Source organism: Arachis ipaensis, chromosome B04 (genome assembly GCF_000816755.2).
Source record: "Arachis ipaensis cultivar K30076 chromosome B04, Araip1.1, whole genome shotgun sequence".
Lineage (NCBI taxonomy): Eukaryota > Viridiplantae > Streptophyta > Magnoliopsida > Fabales > Fabaceae > Arachis > Arachis ipaensis.
This window is the reverse complement of record NC_029788.2, coordinates 73,969,403-73,990,172: the sequence shown is the minus strand read 5'-3', so window position 1 is coordinate 73,990,172 and position 20,770 is coordinate 73,969,403. Positions and strand designations below refer to the sequence as shown.

General features: G+C 37.2%; 1 protein-coding gene and 1 long non-coding RNA gene across 14 annotated transcripts; one reads left to right on the top strand and one right to left on the bottom strand.

Annotated features, from left to right (window-relative positions):
* LOC110271087 lies at positions 202-15,216 on the bottom strand. Its single transcript, XR_002361176.1, has 3 exons — positions 15,013-15,216; positions 2,045-2,055; positions 202-213 (listed from the first exon to the last, which is right to left on the bottom strand). It is a non-coding gene; the product is annotated as an uncharacterized LOC110271087 (long non-coding RNA).
* Positions 15,286-20,469, top strand: LOC107639373 (myosin-binding protein 7-like). 13 transcript variants are annotated; one of them, XR_002361170.1, is made up of 9 exons: positions 15,286-15,646; positions 16,325-16,411; positions 16,734-16,819; positions 16,955-17,094; positions 17,193-17,312; positions 17,797-17,987; positions 18,869-18,935; positions 19,618-19,698; positions 19,830-20,469. XR_002361170.1 is itself a non-coding variant. In XM_021121206.1 (5 exons), exons 1-5 carry the CDS (start codon positions 16,140-16,142, stop codon positions 17,799-17,801), a joined length of 399 nt encoding a protein of 132 aa, XP_020976865.1. In that variant the 5' UTR covers positions 15,653-16,139; the 3' UTR covers positions 17,802-18,001. The 13 variants fall into 13 exon arrangements, 3 of the variants coding, with proteins under 3 accessions (XP_020976865.1, XP_020976866.1, XP_020976864.1); XR_002361171.1 differs by lacking the exon at positions 15,286-15,646 and adding an exon at positions 15,658-16,186; XR_002361172.1 differs by lacking the exon at positions 16,325-16,411 and having other exon boundaries at positions 15,288-15,646.

Below are 20,770 nucleotides of genomic sequence, written 5' to 3'. Positions count from 1 at the left end.
TAAGGTTATTTTCCATGGCCTACTGTCTCCGATCAATAGATTGTAGTAACTCATCATTAGAAGATGAAGAGGGATAAGTGATCTGAGAGGTCTGCTGTTAGTTGTGCTGTGGTCCTTGGAATCGCCTCAAGTGAGGTGCTCTGTAAGGTTGGTTCTGGTTCTACTGCCTGTTGTTGTTATTATTCCACCTCTGATTTCCCTGATCGTCTCTGCCTCCTCTGTTATTGTTGTCCCTCCAGCCCTGGTTAGAGTTATCTCTCCAACCTTGGTTTGAATTGTCCTGACATCCATGGTTGTAGCTGCCACCTTGATTGTATCCTTGATTGGAACGGTCATAGAAGTTATGAGTGGCTGCCACAGTGTTGTCTTCCTGCTGGAGCTACGAACATTCATCAGTATAATGGCTATAATTAGCACAGATCCCGCATACTCTCTGTGGAACCAACTGTTGGCTTTGCTGTGGTGGAGAGGGCTGAGCTTGCTGAGCTTGTTGTTGACTCAACTGCATCTGCTTCAGTAAGTTGGTCATTTCACAGATACTCTGAGTTAGGGCAGCAGTCTCTCTGCTAGAGGATACTTCTGCAACAGCTTTTGACCGGCCTTGTTTCTGCCTGTGATTCCTAGTAGATTCAGCCAAGTCGCTGATCAATTGCCATGCCTCATCAGTGATCTTGTACTTTTTCATAGACCCATTGCTAGCAATTTCCAATGTGGTCTTGTCTTGGGGCCTCATGCCTTGTGTGACGTAGCCGAGCAACACTATCTTGTCAATCATATGGTGGGCGCATGCTTCCAGAAGATTGTTGAAGCGCTTCCAGTATTCGTAGAGAGTCTTGGATTCGTCCTGAACAATCATGGAAAAGTCTTTCCTCAGTTTATCAGTAACTTCAGCTGGAAAGAATTTTTCCAAAAATTCTCTTCTAAGCGTATCCCAGTCAGAAACAGTTGTAGCGGGTTGAGTGTAGTACCACTCTCTCGCCTTTCCCTCAAGAGAGAATGGGAAGGCTTTTAATAAAATAGAAGTTTCATATGCACCATCACGCCTGACAGTAGAACAGGCTGCTTGGAAATCCCTAAGGTGCTTGATAGGCTCTTGAGCAGGTAAGCCATGAAACTTAGGCATCAAGTTGAGTAGTGCAGTCTTTATTTTAAAATCTGTAGCCACCGCTGGGTGATGCGCTTGAAACGGTTGCAGTGTGAAATCAGGGTTCCAGCCTCCTGAATAGTAACTCTCCTAGGTGCTGCCATGTCACCTGCACGTAAATCAACCGAATCAGTAGAAAGGGAGCTTGTTTCTTCCTCAAGTGACGTTTCAGATTTGCCCTCGGAGAGGACTAACCGACGCCAAGCTTGCCTTATACATGAAATAGTTCTTTCAATCTCATGATCAAATACTGGCAAGCTTGGATCAGGAAGTGAACGCGTCATTTAACGAAAGAAACATGCAGCTCATAGTAACGAAAATAAAATAAAATGTAAATAAATAAATTCCAATCAATAACTTAGCACTCTATTGCAACTCCCCAGCAACGGCGACAAAAATTGACGTGGCAAAAATTGGCAAGTTAAAAAATTATTATAAGAGATGCGTTGCAAGTATAGTTCTCAACCAACCAAAATTCCGCTTATCAATTTAGAAGGGTTGTCACAAAATTAGAATTAAAATACTGGGAGTATGAATCCCAGGTCGTCTCCCAACGAGTTGCAGAAAGGTGTGCTATTTTATTAATCAGATGTTTTCCAAAAGGATTTGAGTTTGATAGACAGGAAATTAAATCAGAGAATTTATGTAATTTAAATAAAAACCCTTGACTGGGAGTAGATTACTTGGAAGCCCTATCCTTGATGGAGTTCTCTCAAGATCAATTGATAATTGAAGGTTGTCTGCTCAGTTATCCTTTACCGGATAAAGGAAAGTCAAGCAAGTTAGAATTCAGTTTCTATTCACAAGTTCTAATCCTCTCCCTTGGGAAGGATTAGTGTTAGTGATTAGATGGCCACCCAACACTAATCCCAATTATAATTTTACTCTTGAGCATCCAACTCAAAGTCCTCCTTTCAATCAACTCCCAATCAAGTTATGGAACTACTCGCTCATTATGATTGTGAAATTCATGAAATAAGAAGGTAAAACAAAGAAAGACATGATAAATAATAATCAAAAGGATCAATAAAAATAAAAATAGTTCTTGTATTAATAAATTCTAAAAATAGTTTAATAGTAACTCTGAATAAAATAAGGATATGAAAGAGTAAGTAACAAGTAAGGAAACAAACTAGAATGGTGAAGTCTTGACGGAGGTAATAACTCTTCTCAATATCCCAATCCAAAAAGCAATAAAATCAAAATCCTAAGAACTATGAACGTGTAGAGAGAAAACCTAGTGGAGGAGTAAAATCAGATCTAAAAACTAAAAATTATGTGGAATCAATGTTCTCTCTGGTCTCTGCATGTTCCCTGGCTCTAATCTGCTTTTTTGGGCTGAAAACTGGGTCAAAACAGGGCCTAAAATCGCCCCCAGCAAATTCTGCAGATTCTGCAGATCGCGCACGCCACGCGATCGCGTCCTCCACGCGTTCGCGTCATCCAGCGTCTTGCCTTACCACGCGTGCGCGTCGTCCACGCCTTTGCGTCACTTGTGCAGTTTCCAATCCATGCGCTCGCGTCAGGCACGCGAGCGCGTCACTGTAATTTCCTCTATTTCACGCGGTCACGTGAGTCATGCGTCTGCGTCACTTCTCGCTGGTCATCTCCTCAATTTCTTGTGTTCCTTCCATTTTTTTGCAAGCCTCCTTTCCAATCTCCAAGTCATTCATGCCTTATAAAGCCTGAAACACTTAACACACAGATCACGGCATCGAATGGAATAAAAGAGAATTAAAATACATAACTAAAAATCTCTAGGAAGCGAGTTTTCAACCATGGAGTAATTTTGGGAAGGAATTGTAAATACATGCTAATTTAATGAATAAGTGGGTAAAGATTTGATAAAACCACACAATTAAAAACAATATAAACCATAAAATAATGGTTTATCAATGGGTTATATGTGTCACCATAAACCTCATTGTGTCCAGAGCCTTGATTATGCATGTAATTCACTTGTTCTTGCTGTTGCTCTTCACAAGTTTCTTCTCCTTGCCCCCATGTGGTTGATGGTTGACTGGTATTTACTGCCGCAACTTGGAGGCTATCATCCTCTTGGCCATTTGCTCAAATTGTTGTTGAATCTGCTGCTGCATCATTTTGTTTTGAGCTAAGATTGAGTCTACTCTTTCCAACTCCATCACTCCTTTCCTTTGTGATGGTTGGCGTTGCCTTTGGTGAGCAAAGAAATATTGGTTGTTAGTAACCATATCAATGAGATTTTAGGCCTCTTCTGCAGTTTTCATGAGTTGCAAAGAACCTCCAGCTGAGTGATCCAATGCTTCTTGAGCCTTCAAAGTAAGTCCTTCATAGAAGTTTTGAAGCTTGTCCCATTCAGTGAACATGTCTGGTGGACATTTCCTGAGCAAAGCCTTGTATCTCTCCCATGCCTTATATAGAGCTTCAGTATCCAATTGTGTGAATATTTGTACTTCAGTCTTCAATCTAATAATGCTCTGAGGTGGGTAAAATTTGACAAGAAACTTGCTCACTAGATCTTCCCAAGTATTGATGCTCCCTCTTGGAAATGTCTCCAACCACTGAGTAGCTTTGTCTCTGAGAGAGAATGGGAATAGCAACAACTTGTAGATGTCTGGATGCACACCATTAGATTTGACAGTGTCACGTATCCTCAGGAAAGTGGATAAGTGTTGGTTTGGGTCTTCAAGTGGCCCTCCTCCAAAAGAGCAGTTGTTTTGAACCAAGGTGATTAGTTGTGGCTTCAGTTCAAAGTTTTTTGCATTGACATTTGGGGTAAGGATGCTACTCCCACAATGTCTAGGATTTGCAAATGTATAGGAAGCCAAAACTCTTCTCTGTGGTGGATTGTTGTTGTTGTTGGCTGCTCCTCCTGGTGGATTTGTTGGGTTTGTTGAGTGTTCCTCCATGTCCTCAATGCCTTTCCCTCTTTCAGCTCTTCTTAATCTCTTGAGGGTTCTTTCGTCTTGTTCACAAAAAGTGGGTATAGCTCCCCTTGTTCCTGACATACAACTAAACAAAGAAAATCACACAAAACCCAGAAAAACAGTAACACTTCAATCCATTTCTAGAGTGAAGTTTTGGTTAGCTTAAGCAAAAATTCAAACAGTTAGTGGGTTAGTCAAAAATAAAGAAAAATTTCTTAATCAAGATCACCACCTCACTTAATCATTGTCAATCTAATCAATTCCTGGCAACGGCGCCAAAAACTTGATGTGTGGAAAACGATCCAACACAAAACTAACCAGCAAGTGTACCGAGTCGCATCAAGTAATAATAACTCACGTGAGTGAGGTCGATCCCACAGGGATTGAAGGATTGAGCAATTTTGGTTTGGTGGTTGATTTAGTCAAGCGAACAAGAGTTTATTTGAGTGATTTGTAATTGATAGAAGCTAAATTGCATGAATTGTAAAGGGAGAGGGATAATTGACAAGAATTTAAAGTGCAGTAAAATTTAAAGAGCTGAATCTTAAAGTGCAAGTAATATAAATTGTAGAAACTTAAATTACAAGAAATGTAAATAACTGAAACTTAAAATACAAGAAATGTAAATTGCTTGAATTATAAAGGGAATTAGGAATTAGATTTGCAGAAATTAAACAATGAAAAGTAAATTGCAACAGCAGGAAATTAAAAGATGAATTGAATTGAAGTAGATCTCAAACAGAAAAGTAAATTAGCTTGAAGAAGCATTCAACAGATGAATTAAAAAGAAAATTTCAGATCTCAGGGGTTAAGAGACTAGAAAAATAAGTCTAGATCTCACTACCTTCCTTGATCCAATCCAGAAAGCAATTGCAAACAAATTAAAAATTGAAAACAGTAGAGAAACTTGATTTAAAATCACTAAATCTGAATTATGGAGAGAAAGAAACAAAGAGATCTCAAGATGAGATTGAGACAGAATTTCCTCAATTCTCAACACCCAAGACTCAAATAAGACTTTTCAGAAAAGAAAACAGAAAACCCAGAGGAGAGGAGAACTCAATTCCCCTCCCAATTCTCCAGGATCCGAATACAAGGTCTCCAAATTACAATTCCAAACTCTAACAGAGGTGAAAAATTCAAAAGTAAAAGTTGACGTCCCTCCTAAATCAAACTAACTTCTATTTATACACTTTCTTCTAATGGTCTTGAAGCCTTGAATTTAGGCCTTGGCCTTGATGGACTTGGATTGAAGATAGCCTCAGTGGATTGGTCTTGGACTTGGAAAGAAATCCGTTTGCAATTTGGACTTTGGAGCCTTTAAGTTTAAGTCAAAGTTTGAGGCAAACCTTAACTCAAACATTTTCGTGTTGAAATTATGCAAAACGGTACTTATCTATCACTCACGTTTGAGTTCACGTTTGAGGTCAAACATGAGCTCAAACGTGATCCCTCCAAGAACATTTTGACGCCAATGTTTGATCTCAAGTTTGAGGCAAATGTTGGCATGAACGTTGGCCTCCCCTGGGTATTAATTATGCCAACGTTTGACCTCAAATTTGAAGCAAACATTGGCGTGAACATTGGCTCCTCCCTGGGTGTTAATTATGCCAACCTTTGACCTCAAGTTTGAGGCAAACTTTGGCGTGAACGTTGGCTCTTCCTTGGGTAGTAATTGTGCCAACGTTTGACCTCAAGTTTGAGGCAAACGTTGGCGTGAACGTTGGCTCCTCCAGGGTGTGTTTGTGAACCAACGTTTGACCTCACGTTTGAGGCAAACGTTGGCGTAAACTTTGGCATCTCCTGGGTTCTTTCTTAAGCCAACGTTTGACCTCAAGTTTGAGGCAAACGTTGGCACAAACTTGAGCTTCCCCAGGGTTGTTTTGCTGCCTTCTTCCATCCCCTTTCTTCAACCTTCCTCCAAGCCTTTTGGTCACTTGTCATCAATCAACAAATGCATCAAAGCTATGCTAAAATCCTGAGACTTATTATCATTCTTGACATATAAGCAATTATAGCACAAAACCTCATGAAAATGCATCAATTTACTCATGGTTGGTTGAATCCAAATGCATATGAATTTCCACCCAAATGGCTTACTTGTAACACAAGAAAGTGTATAAAACCTATTAAAAACAAAGAAAAAAGACTAGTAAAACTAGGCTAAGATGCCTTGGAATCATGGTCACCCCTTCATTCTGACTTAACTGAATTAAGTACGAGAGGATATCTTGAAGAGGAAGTAAGCGTGAATTGAAAGAGAAACAATAGTACTTGCATTAATTCATGAAGAACAGCAGAGCTCCGCACCTTAATCTATGAGGTGTAAAAACTCCACAGTTGGAAAATATATAAGAGAAAAAGGTCTAGGCATGGCCGTGTGGCCAGCCTCCCAAATGTAACATATAAGTCCAAAGATCAGATAAAAAATATTGATAAGATGCAAATACAATAGTAAAAAGTGCTATTTATACTAAACTAGTTACTAGGGATTACAGAAAATAAGTAACTAAGTGCAGATAGTGCAGAAATCCACTTCCGGGACCCATATGGTGTGTGCTTGGGCTGAGCATTGAGCTTTACACGTGCATAGGCCTTTTCTAGAGTTAAACGCCAGCTTGGATGCTAGTTTGGGCGTTTAACTCCAGTTCTGGTGCCAGTTCTAGCGTTTTACGCCAAAAAAGGGTCTCTAGCAGGCGTTTAAATGCCAGTTTGGGCCATCAAATCTCGGGCAAAATATGGACAATTAAACATTTCTGGAAAGCCTAAGATGTCTACTTTCCAACGCAATTGAGAGTGCACCAATTGAGCTTCTGTAGCTCCAGAAAATCCATATCGAGTGCAGGAGGATCAGAATCCAATAGCATCTGTAGTCCTTTCTCAGCCTCTGAATCAGACTTTTGCTCAGGTCCCATAATTTCAACTAGAGAATACCTAAAATTACAGAAAAATACACAAACTCATAGTAAAGTTCAGAAATGTGATTTTTGCATAAAAACTAATAAAAATATAATAAAAACTAACTAAAACATATATACTAAAAACTATGTAAAAACAATGCCAAAAAACGTATAAATTATCCGCTCATCACAACACCAAACTTAAATTGTTGCTTGTCCCCAAGCAACTAAAAACAAAATAGGATAAAAAGAAGAGAAAATACAATAAATTTCAAAATATCAATGAAGCTTAGTTTCGATTAGATGAGCGAGACTAGTAGCTTTTTGCTTCTGAACAGTTTTGGCATCTCACTTTATCCTTTGAAGTTCAAAATGATTGGCATCCATAGGAACTCAGAATTCAGATAGTATTATTGATTCTCCCAGTTTAGTATGTTGATTGTTGAACACAGAAACTTTATGAGTCTTGGCCGTGACCCTAAGCATTTTATTTTCCAGTATTACCACCGGATACATAAATGCCACGGACACATAACTGGGTGAACCTTTTCATATTGTGACTCAGCTTTGCTAGAGTACCCAGTTAGAGGTGCCCAGAGTTCTTAAGCACACTCTTTTTACTTTGGATCACAACTTTAACCACTCAGTCTCAAGCTTTTCACTTGGACCTTCATGACACAAGCACATGGTTAGGAACAGCTTGATTTAACCGCTTAGGTCAGGATTTTATTCCTTTTGGCCCTCCTATCCATTAATGCTCAAAGTCTTGGATCCTTTTTACGCTTTCCTTTTAGTTTAAAGGGTTATTGGCTTTTTGCTCTTGCCTTTTGGTTTAAAGAGCTATTGGCTTTTTCTGCTTGCTTTTTCTTTTTCTTTCTTTTTTTTTTTATTTTTCGCCATTTTTTTTGCAAGCTTTTTGTTTTTCACTGCTTTTTCTTACTTCAAGAATCAATTTTATGATTTTTTAGATTATCAATAACATTTCCCTTTTTTTCATTATTCTTCTAAGAGCCAACAATTTTAACATTCATAAACTTCACTATAAAAAAATGCACTGTTCAAGCATTCATTCAGAAAATAAAAAGTATTGCCACCACATCAAAATAATTAAACTATTTTCAAGATAGAATTCGAAATTCATGTACTTCTTTTTCTTTTTCTAAAAACATTTTCCATTTAAGAAAGGTGAAGGATTCATGGAACATTCATAGCTTTAAGATATAGACACTAAAAACTAATGATCATGTAATGAAGACACAAACATAGTCAAAACATAAAGCATAAAAAAACTGAAAACCGAAAAATAAGAACAATGAAATTAAAGAACGGGTCCACCTTAGTGACGGCGGCTAGCTCTTCCTCTTGAAGATCCTATGGAGTGCTTTAGCTCCTCAATATCTCTTCCTTGCCTTTGTTGCTCCTCCCTCATGGCTCTTTGGTCCTCTCTGATTTCATGGAGGATAATGGAGTGCTCTTGGTGCTCCATGTTGGAACTCAAATCTCCTAAAGAGGTGTTGAGTTGCTTCCAATAGCTTTGTGGAGGAAAGTGTATCCCTTAAGGCATCTCAGGGATTTCTTGATGAGGAATTTTCTCATGCTCTTGTTGAGGTCCATGAGCGGCCTCTTTTGTTTGCTCCATCCTCTTTTTAATGATGGGCTTATCCTCTTCAGTGAGGATGTCTTCCTCTATGACAATTCCAGCTGAATTGTATAGGTTATAGATGAGATGAGGGAAGGCTAACCCTACCAAAGTGGAGGGCTTCTCTGCCACCTTGTATAGTTCTAGAGGTATGATCTCATGAACTTCTACTTCCTCTACATTCATGATACTATGGATCATGATAGCCCGGTCCACTGTAACTTCAGATCGGTTGCTAGTAGGAATGATAGAGCGTTGGATGAACTCTAACCATCTTCTAGCCACAGGCTTGAGGTCAAGCCTTCTCAGTTGAACCGGCTTGCCTTTGGAGTCTTTCTTCCATTGAGCTCTTTCCGCACAGATGTCCATGAGAACTTGGTCCAACCTTTGATCAAAGTTGACCCTTCTAGTAAAAGGATAAGGATCTTCTTGCATCATTGGCAAGTTGAATGCCAACCTCACAGTTTCCAGACTGAAATCCAAGTATTTTCCCTGAACCATTGTGAGCCAATTCTTTGGGTTTGGGTTCACATTTTGATCATGGTTCTTTGTGATCCATGCATTAGCGTAGAACTCTTGAACCATTAAGATTTTGACTTGTTGGATAGGATTGGTGAGAGCTTCCTAACCTCTTCTCCAAACCTCACGTCGGATCTCCGGATATTCACTCTTTTAGAGCATGAAGGGGACTTTGGGGATCACCCTTTTCTTGGCCACAAGTTCATAGAAGTGGTTTTGATGGACCTTTGAGATGAATCTCTCCATCTCCTATGACTCGGAGGTGGAAGCAATTGCCTTCCCTTTCTTCTTTCTAGAGGTTTCTCCGGCCTTAGGTGCCATTAATGGTTATGGAAAAACAAAAAGCAGAGCTTTTTCCCACACCAAACTTAAAAGGTTTGCTCATCCTCGAGCAAAAGAAGAAAGAAAGGAGGAGAAGAAGAAGAAGTGGAGGAGATAGAAGTGTGTTTGGAATTCGGCTAGGGGGTTTAAGTGTTTATGATGTGCGAAATTGAAGGTGGTAAGGAGGGGTATTTATAGGGTAAGAGAGAGAGGGAATTCGTGTAAGAAAGGTTTGGGTTTGAGAGAGAAATGTTTTGAATTTGAATGGTGAAGTAGATGGGGTTTTATGATGATTTTTTGGAGAATAGTGGATGGATGTGATTGGTCAGGGGTATTTGGGGAAGAGTGTATGGAAAGGTGGAAAGAGGAGAGAGAGTGAGTTGGGGTTGGTGGGGATTCTGTGGGGTCCACAGATCCTGAGGTGTCAAGGAATTCTGGTCCCTGCACCTTTCTAGCGTTTAAATGTAACAACCCTAGTTTTTGAAAATCAAATAATTAGTTATTGCTGATTTATTTTATTTGTTGATAATTTTATTTTAAGAAAATTATTTTACTAAAGGTAATTAAATGGAGTTTCATGATAATTGAAGTTTAAATTAATTAGAATTTTTATATAATCTTTATTGGTTATTTGATATGATTGAAATTATAATTTTGATAATTGAAAAATAAGAAGAATTGTATAATTTAATTTAAATAAATTTTATTTTGAATGAATTATGTTATTAATTTGAACTCCTAGAAATTATTTTATTAGAAATTATTAGATTGATATTTATAAATACTTGAAGTTTAAGTCAATTAATATTTATGTACAATTTTTATTATAATTAATTATTTTATAAATTGAAATTAATGTTTCAGAGATAGAAAAATAATAGAGATTTATATGATTTAATCTAGAAAATTGATATTTGAATTTAAATTGTACTTTACAAAATATAATTAACTTGTTCATTTTATAATTTAAATTAGAAATAATTAATTCAACTTAGCAATATGATGATAAATAATGTTCTTAAATATTTTTAAGAGAGTATATTTGGTTTTAAAATTACTCTACCCTTCAATTTTATCAAAATATCTATTCATATCTATCCATATTCTTTTATAAAATCCTAATTTCTAACCTTAAATTCCCAAATTGAATCAGAAACCCTAATTCCTAAATTAAGAAATCCTAACCCTAAACCCTTTTGCCTCAGCCGCACCCCCACCCCCTCTTTCACCCTCTTCAGCATAACACCCTCAGCCTCACTCAAACTCACACACGGACAAGAGAGGAAGAAGGAGAAGAGGACGGTGCCGGCGGGTTGGGTGCCACCGTCGCTATTGTTGCCACGTCTGAGGGAGAAAGAGATCAACAGAGAGTGCAGTTGCTGAGCCAGGATCGCTGCTGCTGAGGGCTTTGTCGCCGCCGTCCATGGAGCTTCGAGTAGCGCCGTTGTGCCTTCGTCGTGCCTCCATCGCCGTTTAAGTCAGACCATCACAAAAGGAACCAGAGGAGGGAGACGAGCCCAAGCCAAGAGCAGGAGGAAGAAGACGTCACTGTGCCTCCCGTCGTCGTCACTATTCATACTCCATCGTCGCTATCGTTTTGTGGAGTCGCATCGTCATCGCTGAGTGATGGAGGAAGAAGACGCACGAGAGGAGCCGCTGTTGTTGGGTTGCTGCTCTGCCACCACCGCGAGGGTTCTGTCGCCATCGTTCCAGTGCCATCATTTGTGACCTTCGTCGCTGGTGCACGAAATTGTGATCTCAACGGCACCAAAAACTTGGTACGCACGATTGTAATCTCAACTCCTTTTCCCAACTCCGCACAACTAACCAGCAAGGGCACTGGGTCGTCCAAGTAATAAACCTTACGTGAGTAAGGGTCGATCCCACGGAGATTGTCGGCTTGAAGCAAGCTATGGTCATCTTGTAAATCTCAGTCAGGCAGATTCAAATGGTTATGAGGTTTTAATAATTAAAATATAATTAAAATATAAAATAGGATAGAAATACTTATGTAATTCATTGGTGAGAATTTCAGATAAGCGTATGGAGATGCTTTGCTCCTTCTGAATCTCTGCTTTCCTACTGTCTTCATTCAATCATTCATACTCCTTTCCATGGCAAGCTGTATGTTGAGGGATCACCGTTGTCAATGGCTACCGTCTGTCCTCTCAGTGAAAATGGTCCAAATGCGCTGTCACCGCACGGCTAATCATCTGTCGGTTCTCGATCATGTTGGAATAGGATCCATTGATCCTTTTGCGTCTGTCACTACGCCCAACACTCGCGAGTTTGAAGCTCGTCACAGTCATCCCATCCCAGATCTTACTCGGAATACCACAGACAAAGTTTAGACTTTCCGGATTTTAAGAATGCTGCCAATTGATTCTAGCTTATACCACGAAGACTGTGATCTTTCGGAATGGAGGTTAAGAGATACACGCTGAAGCTATTGCAGATAGAACGGAAGTGGTTATCAGGCACGCGTTCATAGGTGAGAATGATGATGAGTGTCACGGATCATCACATTCATCCGGTTGAAGTGCGAGTGAATATCTTGGAATAAGAATAAGCTTGAATTGAATAGAAAAATAATAGTACTTCACATTAATTCATGAGGAACAGCAGAGCTCCATACCTTAATCTATGGGGTGTAGAAACTCCACCTTTGAAAATACATAAGTGATAATGGTGTACATTGGCTTGGGCCCCAGAGGGGGAACTAGAATTACCAAGACCTCGAATACAATAGTAAAAGGTCCTATTTATACTAAACTAGTTACTAGGGTTTACAGAGATAAGTAAATGATGCAGAAATCCACTTCCGGGGCCCACTTGGTGTGTGGTTGGGCTGAGCATTGAGCTTTACACGTATAGAGACTTCTCTTGGAGTTAAACGCCAGGTTGCAGCCGGTTTGTGGTGTTTAACTCTGGTTTGTAACCTGTTTCTGGCGTTTAGCTTCATAATAGGGCAGGAAGTTGGCGTTTGAACGCCAGTTTGTGTCATCAAAACTCGGGCAAAGTATGGAGTATTAATTATTTCTAGAAAGCCCTGGATGTCTACTTTCTAACGCATTTGAGATCGTGCCAATTAAGTTTCTGTAGCTCCAGAAAATCCACTTCGAGTGTAGGGAGGTCAGAATCTAACAGCATTTGCAGTCCTTTTTCAGCCTCTAAATCATATTTTTGCTCAGGTCCTTCAATTTCAGCCAGAAAATACATGAAATCACAGAAAAACACACAAACTCATAGTAAAGTCCAGAAATTTGATTTTTGCATAAAAACTAATAAAAACATAGTAAAAACTAACTAAATTATACTATAAACTACCTAAAAATAATGTCAAAAAGTGTATAAATTATCCGCTCATCACAACACCAAACTTAAATTGTTGCTTGTCCCCAAGCAACTGAAAATCAAATAGGATAAAAAGAAGAGAATATACTATAAATTCCAAAATATCAATGAAACTTAGCTCCAATTAGATGAGCGGGACTAGTAGCTTTTTGCCTCTGAACAGTTTTGGCATCTTACTTTATCCTTTGAAGTTCAGAATGATTGGCATCTATAGGAACTCAGAATTCAGATAGTGTTATTGATTCTCCTAATTCAGTATGTTGATTATTGAACATAGCTACTTTTTGAGTCTTGGCCGTGGCCCAAAGCACTTTGTTTTCCAGTATTACCACCAGATACATAAATGCCACAGACACATAACTGGGTGAACCTTTTCAGATTGTGAGTCAGCTTTGCTAGATTCCCCAATTAGAGGTGTTCATGGTTCTTAAGCACACTCTTTTTGCTTTGGATCACGACTTTAACCGCTCAGTCTCAAGCTCTTCACTTGAGACCTTCACACCACAAGCACATAGTTAGGGACAGCTTGGTTTAGCCGCTTAGGCCAGGATTTTATTCCTTTGGGCCCTCCTATCCATTAATGCTCAAAGCCTTTGATCCTTTTTACCCTTGCCTTTTGGTTTAAAGGGTTACCGGCTTTTTGCTCTTGGATTTTGATTTAAAGAGCTATTGGCTTTTTCTGGTTGCTTTTTCTTTTTCTTTCTTTTTTTTTCTACAAGCCTTTTATATTCACTGTTTTTTCTTGCTTTAAGAATCGATTTTATGATTTTTTAGATTACCAATAACATTTCTACTTTTTCATCATTCTTTCAAGAGCCAACAATTTTAACATTCATAAACTTCACTATCAAAAATATGCACTGTTCAAGCATTCATTTAGAAAACAAAATGTATTGTCACCACATCAAAATAATTAAACTAATTTCAAGGATGAATTCGAAATCATGTACTTCTTGTTCTTTTGTAATTAAAAACATTTTTCATTTAAGAAAGGTGATGGATTAATAGGACATTCATAGCTTTAAAACATAGACACTAATGATCATGTAATAAGACACAAACATAAATAAGCATAGAGAACGAAAACAGAGAAAAATAAATAGACAAGGAGATTAAGGAACGGGTCCACCTTAGTAAGGGTGGCGTCTCCTTCCTCTTAAAGAACCAATGGTGCTCTTGAGCTCCTCTATGTCTCTTCCTTGCCTTTGTTGCTCGTCCCTCATAGCTCTTTGATCTTCTCTAAGTTCATGGAGGAGGATGGAATGCTCTTGGTGCTCCACCCTTAGTTGTCCCATGTTGGAACTTAATTCTCCTAGGGAGGTATTAATTTGCTCCCAATAGTTTTGTGGAGGAAAGTGCATCCCTTGAGGCATCTCAAGGATTTCATGATGAGGAATTTCCTCCTGCTCTTGTTGAGATCCATAAGTGGGCTCTCTTGTTTGCTCCATCCTTTTCTTAGTGATGGGTTTTTGAGATGAATATCTCCATCTCCCATGGCTCAGAGTTGGAAGCAATTGCCTTCCCTTTCCTCTTTCTAGAGGTTTCTCTGGCCTTAGGTTCCATAAATGGTTATGGAAAAACAAAAGGCAATGATTTTACCACACCAAACTTAAAAAGTTTGCTCGTTCTCGAGCAAAAGAAGAAAGAAGGTAGTAGAAGAAGAAGAAAATGGAGGAGATGAAGGTTGAGATGTGGTTCGACTAAGGGGTAGAAGTAGTGGTTGTAATGTGTGAAAATGAAGGAGTGGTGAGGGGTTTATATAGGGGTGGGATTTTTTTTTTGGGGAAGATTGGATGGATGTGATTGGTGAAAAGGTGATGGAGGTGATTGGTGAAGGGTATTTGGGAAAGAGGGTTATGAAAAGGTGGGAGAGAGAGAGAGGGGTGGGGTAGGTGGGGATCCTGTGGGGTCCACAGATCCTGAGGGGTCAAGGAGCATCCCTGCTCCATTTAGGCATGTAAATGCCCTTAGAGTGCAATCCTGGCGTTTAACGCCAGACTGCTGCTTGTTTCTGGCGTTAAACGCCAGACTGTAGCATGTTTCTGGCGTTTAACACCAGCTTGATGCTTTTTTCTGGCGTTAAATGCCAGTCTGATGCTTCTTACTGGCGTTTAAATGCCAGTAAGCTCTTCCTCCAGGGTGAGCTGTTTTTAATGCTGTTTTTCATTCTGTTTTTGATTTTTCAGTTGTTTTTGTGACTTCACATGATCATCAACCTAAAGAAACACTACAAGAAAAATATGTTTTAGCGACAAACTTTTAGTGGCAATAATATAATGGCCACTAATTTCTTAATTTAAATTATGTTTTGGTGGCAATTATATATTTGCCATTATTATTATATGTTATAGTGGCTATTATTACTATTGCCATAAAATTATTATCTGTTTTTACTTTTAATTTAAATTATTATAGTGGCCATTATCATTATTGCCGCTACACTTTTATTATCACCCTTTTTTTTATCTTTTTTTTTCTAAATTAAATTGAAAAACGGAAAGAGAGAAAAAGTAGTGAAAAACTGAAGAAAGAAAAATATCTTCACTGCTTAATTCGCGTAATTCTTCCATCGTCGATCACCACCGCCGTAACCGTTGCCATCGCCGACAGCTGCCGTCCATCAACCTACTCCTTGGATCGGACTTCGTTTCCGTCATCGCTGTCATCGTTTTTCGTCTCAAATCTATGTCGCCAAGGTCTTCCAGCCACCGTTGCTGCTCTTGTCGCAACACCATACCTCCGCCTTGCACCGCCGCCGTTATTGCAGAGTCAAAAAGTGCAAAGCGCAGAAACGCGTGCGCAGTGATGAGCTTCATCTTCGATTCTCAATCAGATTCAAATTTCAAAGCATATTGCATAGGTTAGTGAGCTTTTTCTTTTTCTTTAAGCTTTCCGCACTTTCGATGATTCATGTGTGTTTGTCTCCCTTACCTGTTCGATGAAATTCCTCATTCACGCTCTGCATTACCAACTTCTATGCATTCCAAAATCTCACCACAAATGATTAACAAGTAACAAATTCGTCTCTTACCAGATATTAAAAAAAATAGATATATTACTATTACTTCATTTTTAATACTGTTATTATTGTATTATTCACATGTTAGATTGAGTTAAATCGATTGATTACAGGTAGAAATAAAGCTATATTATTGCTAATGTTCATATGAATTTTGTAATCTTTGAAGCTACCAGTTGTATTTTACAGTAAGATTATAACACACGATTTTCATTTAGCTTTCTCAGCTTTGCTACAATTTTTCATAGTCCAAAATCTAGATCCCTCAGCTCTCTTTTGAGGTGGACCTAATTTTTGGAGCTATTTCAGTTGTTATTGGGATTTTTTGTGACTAATGACGATTTTAGTATCAATATTGGTGACGTCGATGCAGTTGATCCTGTAAGTATTGCAACATTCAAAATTCTATTCTAAGAGATAAGATTTGTTATTTTCTTGGTGAAACTATATTTTGTAATTTCATTTTGGTGAGATTTGTACAACATGATAAATAAATCAGAAAATCAATTTGCACTTCAGAGGAGGAAGAATTTTTGTTGCTGTGATTGAAGACTTGCTTGCAAAAGGAATGAGAAATGCTCAAAATGTAATCGATATTGATGATTTGTGAGTAACTTCAATTTAGAATGTTTTTCTTTTTTAACATTAGTGATATGCTCCAGCTTTGGAATCTTATGCCTATCACAAGAGGAATACTTTGTCTGCGTGATATAGGTTTAAGTTTAAGTACTTTGCCTATCACAATTTTATTCTAATATTAATGTGTTTGTTATGCACGGCCTGGCAATTGAATTTACTCATGAACATTTAAAGTTTCGCCTCTTTTGATTTGGCTTGTCATAATATAGGTTTAAGTTCAAGTACTTGTAAAAATGCTATCAGCTAGATCTAAATTTGCAAATTAATTTAATTTAATTTGTTTTATTAGGTGTTTCAGTATGATGAAGAATGATTAGCCATAACAAGGAGGTTCAACTCTATATTCCCGCTGACACCCAAGGGTGCAGATTTCAGGTGTGTGCATTATAGAAACCTTAAATAACGCATATAATTTGAGTACTCATTTAAAATCATATTTGTCCTGCTGTTCCCCCCTCCCCTCCTACCAAAGTTTAAAAAACTAATAATTTCTATTTGCATTGCTGACAGAGGTGTGAATCTTGAGATGGATGATTGTTGCCAATGGGTTAGAAGCAGGTTACAACAAAGAGGGTGCAAACCTTTTGAATTTGTTAAAACTGCTCTGTGTTATGATCCTTCTCAATCCAATTTTCATGGTTCTTTTGCTGGTATTTCTTTGTTTTCCATTGCAAACTCCAAATTAACTATAGTTCACCTTGATCTTTGGTTAAAGATGATATCCTAATATCATTTATTCTTTCTGCAGGTTGTCCTCGGAATCCTCAAACAGAATCTCTTTTACAGTTTCTTGACCTTCCATACCTCCTTAATAAGAATCCTGAACCAACTGACTTGTCACCTTATCCTTCTTGCTCCATTGGGAGAGGTAAACTTTAGCCTTTCTTAATTGTCATCGTCTCATATGGGAAGCCATTCTTTGTCTTTTATATGAATATAATATACTGCTAACTATTGTTGCAATGTGTGAATAGACGTGTTTTAACTTTGCTCTGTTCTTTATTTTCTTACAAGGAATAACCTTCCTTCACTTGTGACTTTTTGTTGTCTTTGATTTTAGTACTTTTTCTTTTCATAAAAAATTCTCAAATTTGTTTCAGTTAAAATCAACGTAAATATTCTTATAATTTTTTTTTATCATTTTTAATGATTTCTTTTATATTTTAATTTTTTTAATTTTTATTATATTTCTTTTATTTATATGATAAATGCTATATATGATTTTTTTATTTTATTGTATTTTTTTATTCATATGATAAATAATTTTTGTATATTATTTTTTCTTTAGTGTTTAATTTCTTAGATATGTTATTATTTTTTTATGGGATTTTTTTTGTTTTGGTTCATACCAGTGTGACTTCACGTCAGCTGAATGAATTGAACAAGAAATCAGTTATGAGTGATGGGATGAATTTGATTCAGAGGTCTCCACAACTGAAGAGTCCTGTTGCGAAGCCGGCAGCTCGGACCAAAGTTCCTTTTGAAAAAGGATATAGTCAAATGGATTGGCTTAAGCTTACTCGGACACATCTTGACCTTGCAGGTTCTCTTAATCTATTGCCTTAGTTTTTTATTTAAAAAGATGACTCTACTTAGTTGTAGTTTTGAATGATAAGAATACATGAAGCTTATGGTTGATTATAGCTGAATTTAAAATAAGTTGCACAAAAATTATATATGAAACATCCCCTTATATATGAATGAGTCTGAGTATTATTACCTTGATGTGTATGTGTGTGTATGTGATTTATAAAAGAGTGATAATGTTACGTGAATAATTTAATGGTGATGACTAGTGAGTGGACTTGTCTGATAGTGATAGTCAATTAAAAATGCCTCCTAAGCCTTACTTCTATCCATTCGAGAGTTGTGGAGATGCTAGTACAAGATGAAGACTTACTAAAAATGTCTCCTAGAATCAAAGTGTTAATTGACGAGGAAATAAATTAACTTTGGGTATTAACTTTATTATTTCATAGAATCAAAGTGTTAATTGACGAGAAAAATGATAAATAAGTGCGGTTCTTCTTTTTTCTCTGATGTAATATAAGTATTGCTCCTCTGTCTTTGTATTTTTTATTTATTTTAATTCCAACATTATAATCTGAGTCAAAGAAAAGGTAAAAAAATAAATGAAGGTATAATATTAAGTGTTTGGAAGTTGTTTTTGAAAAAAAAAAGTCAATCTAAAAAGATATAAAGTGAAAAAGTCAATCTAGAAAGATATAGGCTTATGGTAATTTCACAAGACTCCAAGCTTTTCTGCCATCTTAAGAAATAAAGTGAAAAAGAATGTCATCTTGCATTACTAGGGCCACGAACATTAGCAGCTTTAATTTGCTGAACACAAAGCTGTGGAACCATACAACTAAATGCATGATTAAATCCTTGTTGTAACTGATATTGTGTATTCTCTGCCTCCAGGTATGATCTTCTTGATATATGCATCAATGGCCCAAAGGATAAGTTAGATTCAACTGTTCTTAGTCAGGTAAAGTGGTAAATCTTTTTTACTTCTTTTTGGGTAGTGGTGGTTGTTTTTTTAACAATCTATTGAACATGAATTTAGAATATAGGGTACATTCATCTTAGTTTATCGTTAAAATAATTAGTGGAGTATTATGGAGTTGGTTTATGTGCAAATAATTGAGCTAGGCAACTTTAGTTAAATGATTGCTTGTCATGCGGAGGGTAATTAGTTTTGGTTGGATGGATATTTTTAAGTCAATTCACAGATTGCTGTTGTCAACTTGTGCCTCCAGCATGTGTATTTCATTCAACCTTTTTATAATGTTCAAATACTAAATATCTTTGGCAGTTAATTCATTCCTGGGTCAAATCCCACCAAGAATTTTTCTCCTTCTCATCGGGTCTTTATTTACATTCAAGAATAAAATAAAAGAATTAGTGAAGTAATAAACAGATTCGTCTTTAATAGAGATCTTTTATTATTATTGATAGGTATATCTTGTTTCTTTTATAAATATATTGCTGCCTTGTTGTTTTACCCTCTTTTAAAAAATGTATATCCATGCTTTATTTGAATCCCTTGAACATCACATGAATTTTCCAACTGTGCCTGTTCGTATACAAAATAACCAACACAGAAAGTTTTGTTCTTTTCAGTTTTTTTCCTTCCTGATAATCTTTTAATTTGTTGGAATTTGATGCAGAAAAATAGAGGATCCTGCTTCTTCAGGGTGTTTCCGCGATTGTCTTATTAAATCCGTTCACGCTCATTTGGAACCTGCAAGGTACATTTGATAAATTTCTTTTCTTCCTTGCAATGAAAGCATGATCCACTTTCATATGATTTATGTATCTAAGTGATCACATAGATACAAAGAAAATTCAATCCTTGTTTGTGTCATCCGCTTGTGTTTAGAAGTAACTATAAGTGAACCTGTAGAATGGTTGAAACTAGCACAGCGTCTCCGATGGCGGAGGCTGATATAACAGCAATGAAGGAAACACACCGAGCCCAACAAACTCCTCTGCAGCAGCTACATGCAGAGTTGGATCAGGAAAAAGAAGCCTCTGCTACTGCAGCCAGCGAAGCTATGGACATGATACTTCGTCTACAAGGCAAAAAGGCTGCCGTGAAGATGGAGGCAAGTCACTACAAGAGAATGGCAGAGGAGAAGATAGGTCATGCTGAGGAAACTCTTGAAGTCTTTGAAGAGCTTATCTATCAGAAGGAGATGGAAATCACTGCTCTTGAGGTCCAAGTCTTGGCTTACAAACAGAAGCTTCTGGCATTGGGAGTAGATATCAATATCAGTGAGCTTGAATTCCCTCATGATCTTCTTCTTAATAGAAGCAAATAAAATGGAGAAGATGATCAAAGTAGCTCTAAGAGAAGGTTGCAATCATTACCCCCTATTTGCTCTATGAGGTGCAACTTTAGATCATTGCTAATACTCGTATTGCTACATTGATACAACATAGCTATAGGCTTGTAGCATTTTTTGTTGTTTAGATTTGTAATATGATTTATTACTTTTCAAGAGAAATTTGTGTATTAATATTGAGTTTAATGAAATATCTCATTTTGTAGTAATTAATTTTAGTATATTTATATTATGCATAATAATAATAATTGTTGGAAAAAATAATTGAAATTCTAAAAAAATATATAGATAATTGCTTCTAAGAAAATGAGTATAATATAACTAAAAAAAGACTTAAGATTTTAGCGGCAATAGTAATGGCAACTAAAAGTGAATAACATTACAATTTTAGAATTATTTTTTAGTGGCCATATAAATTGCCGGTAAAATGGGTTTTGGCAGCAATAGTAATGGCCACTAAAAGTGAATAACATTG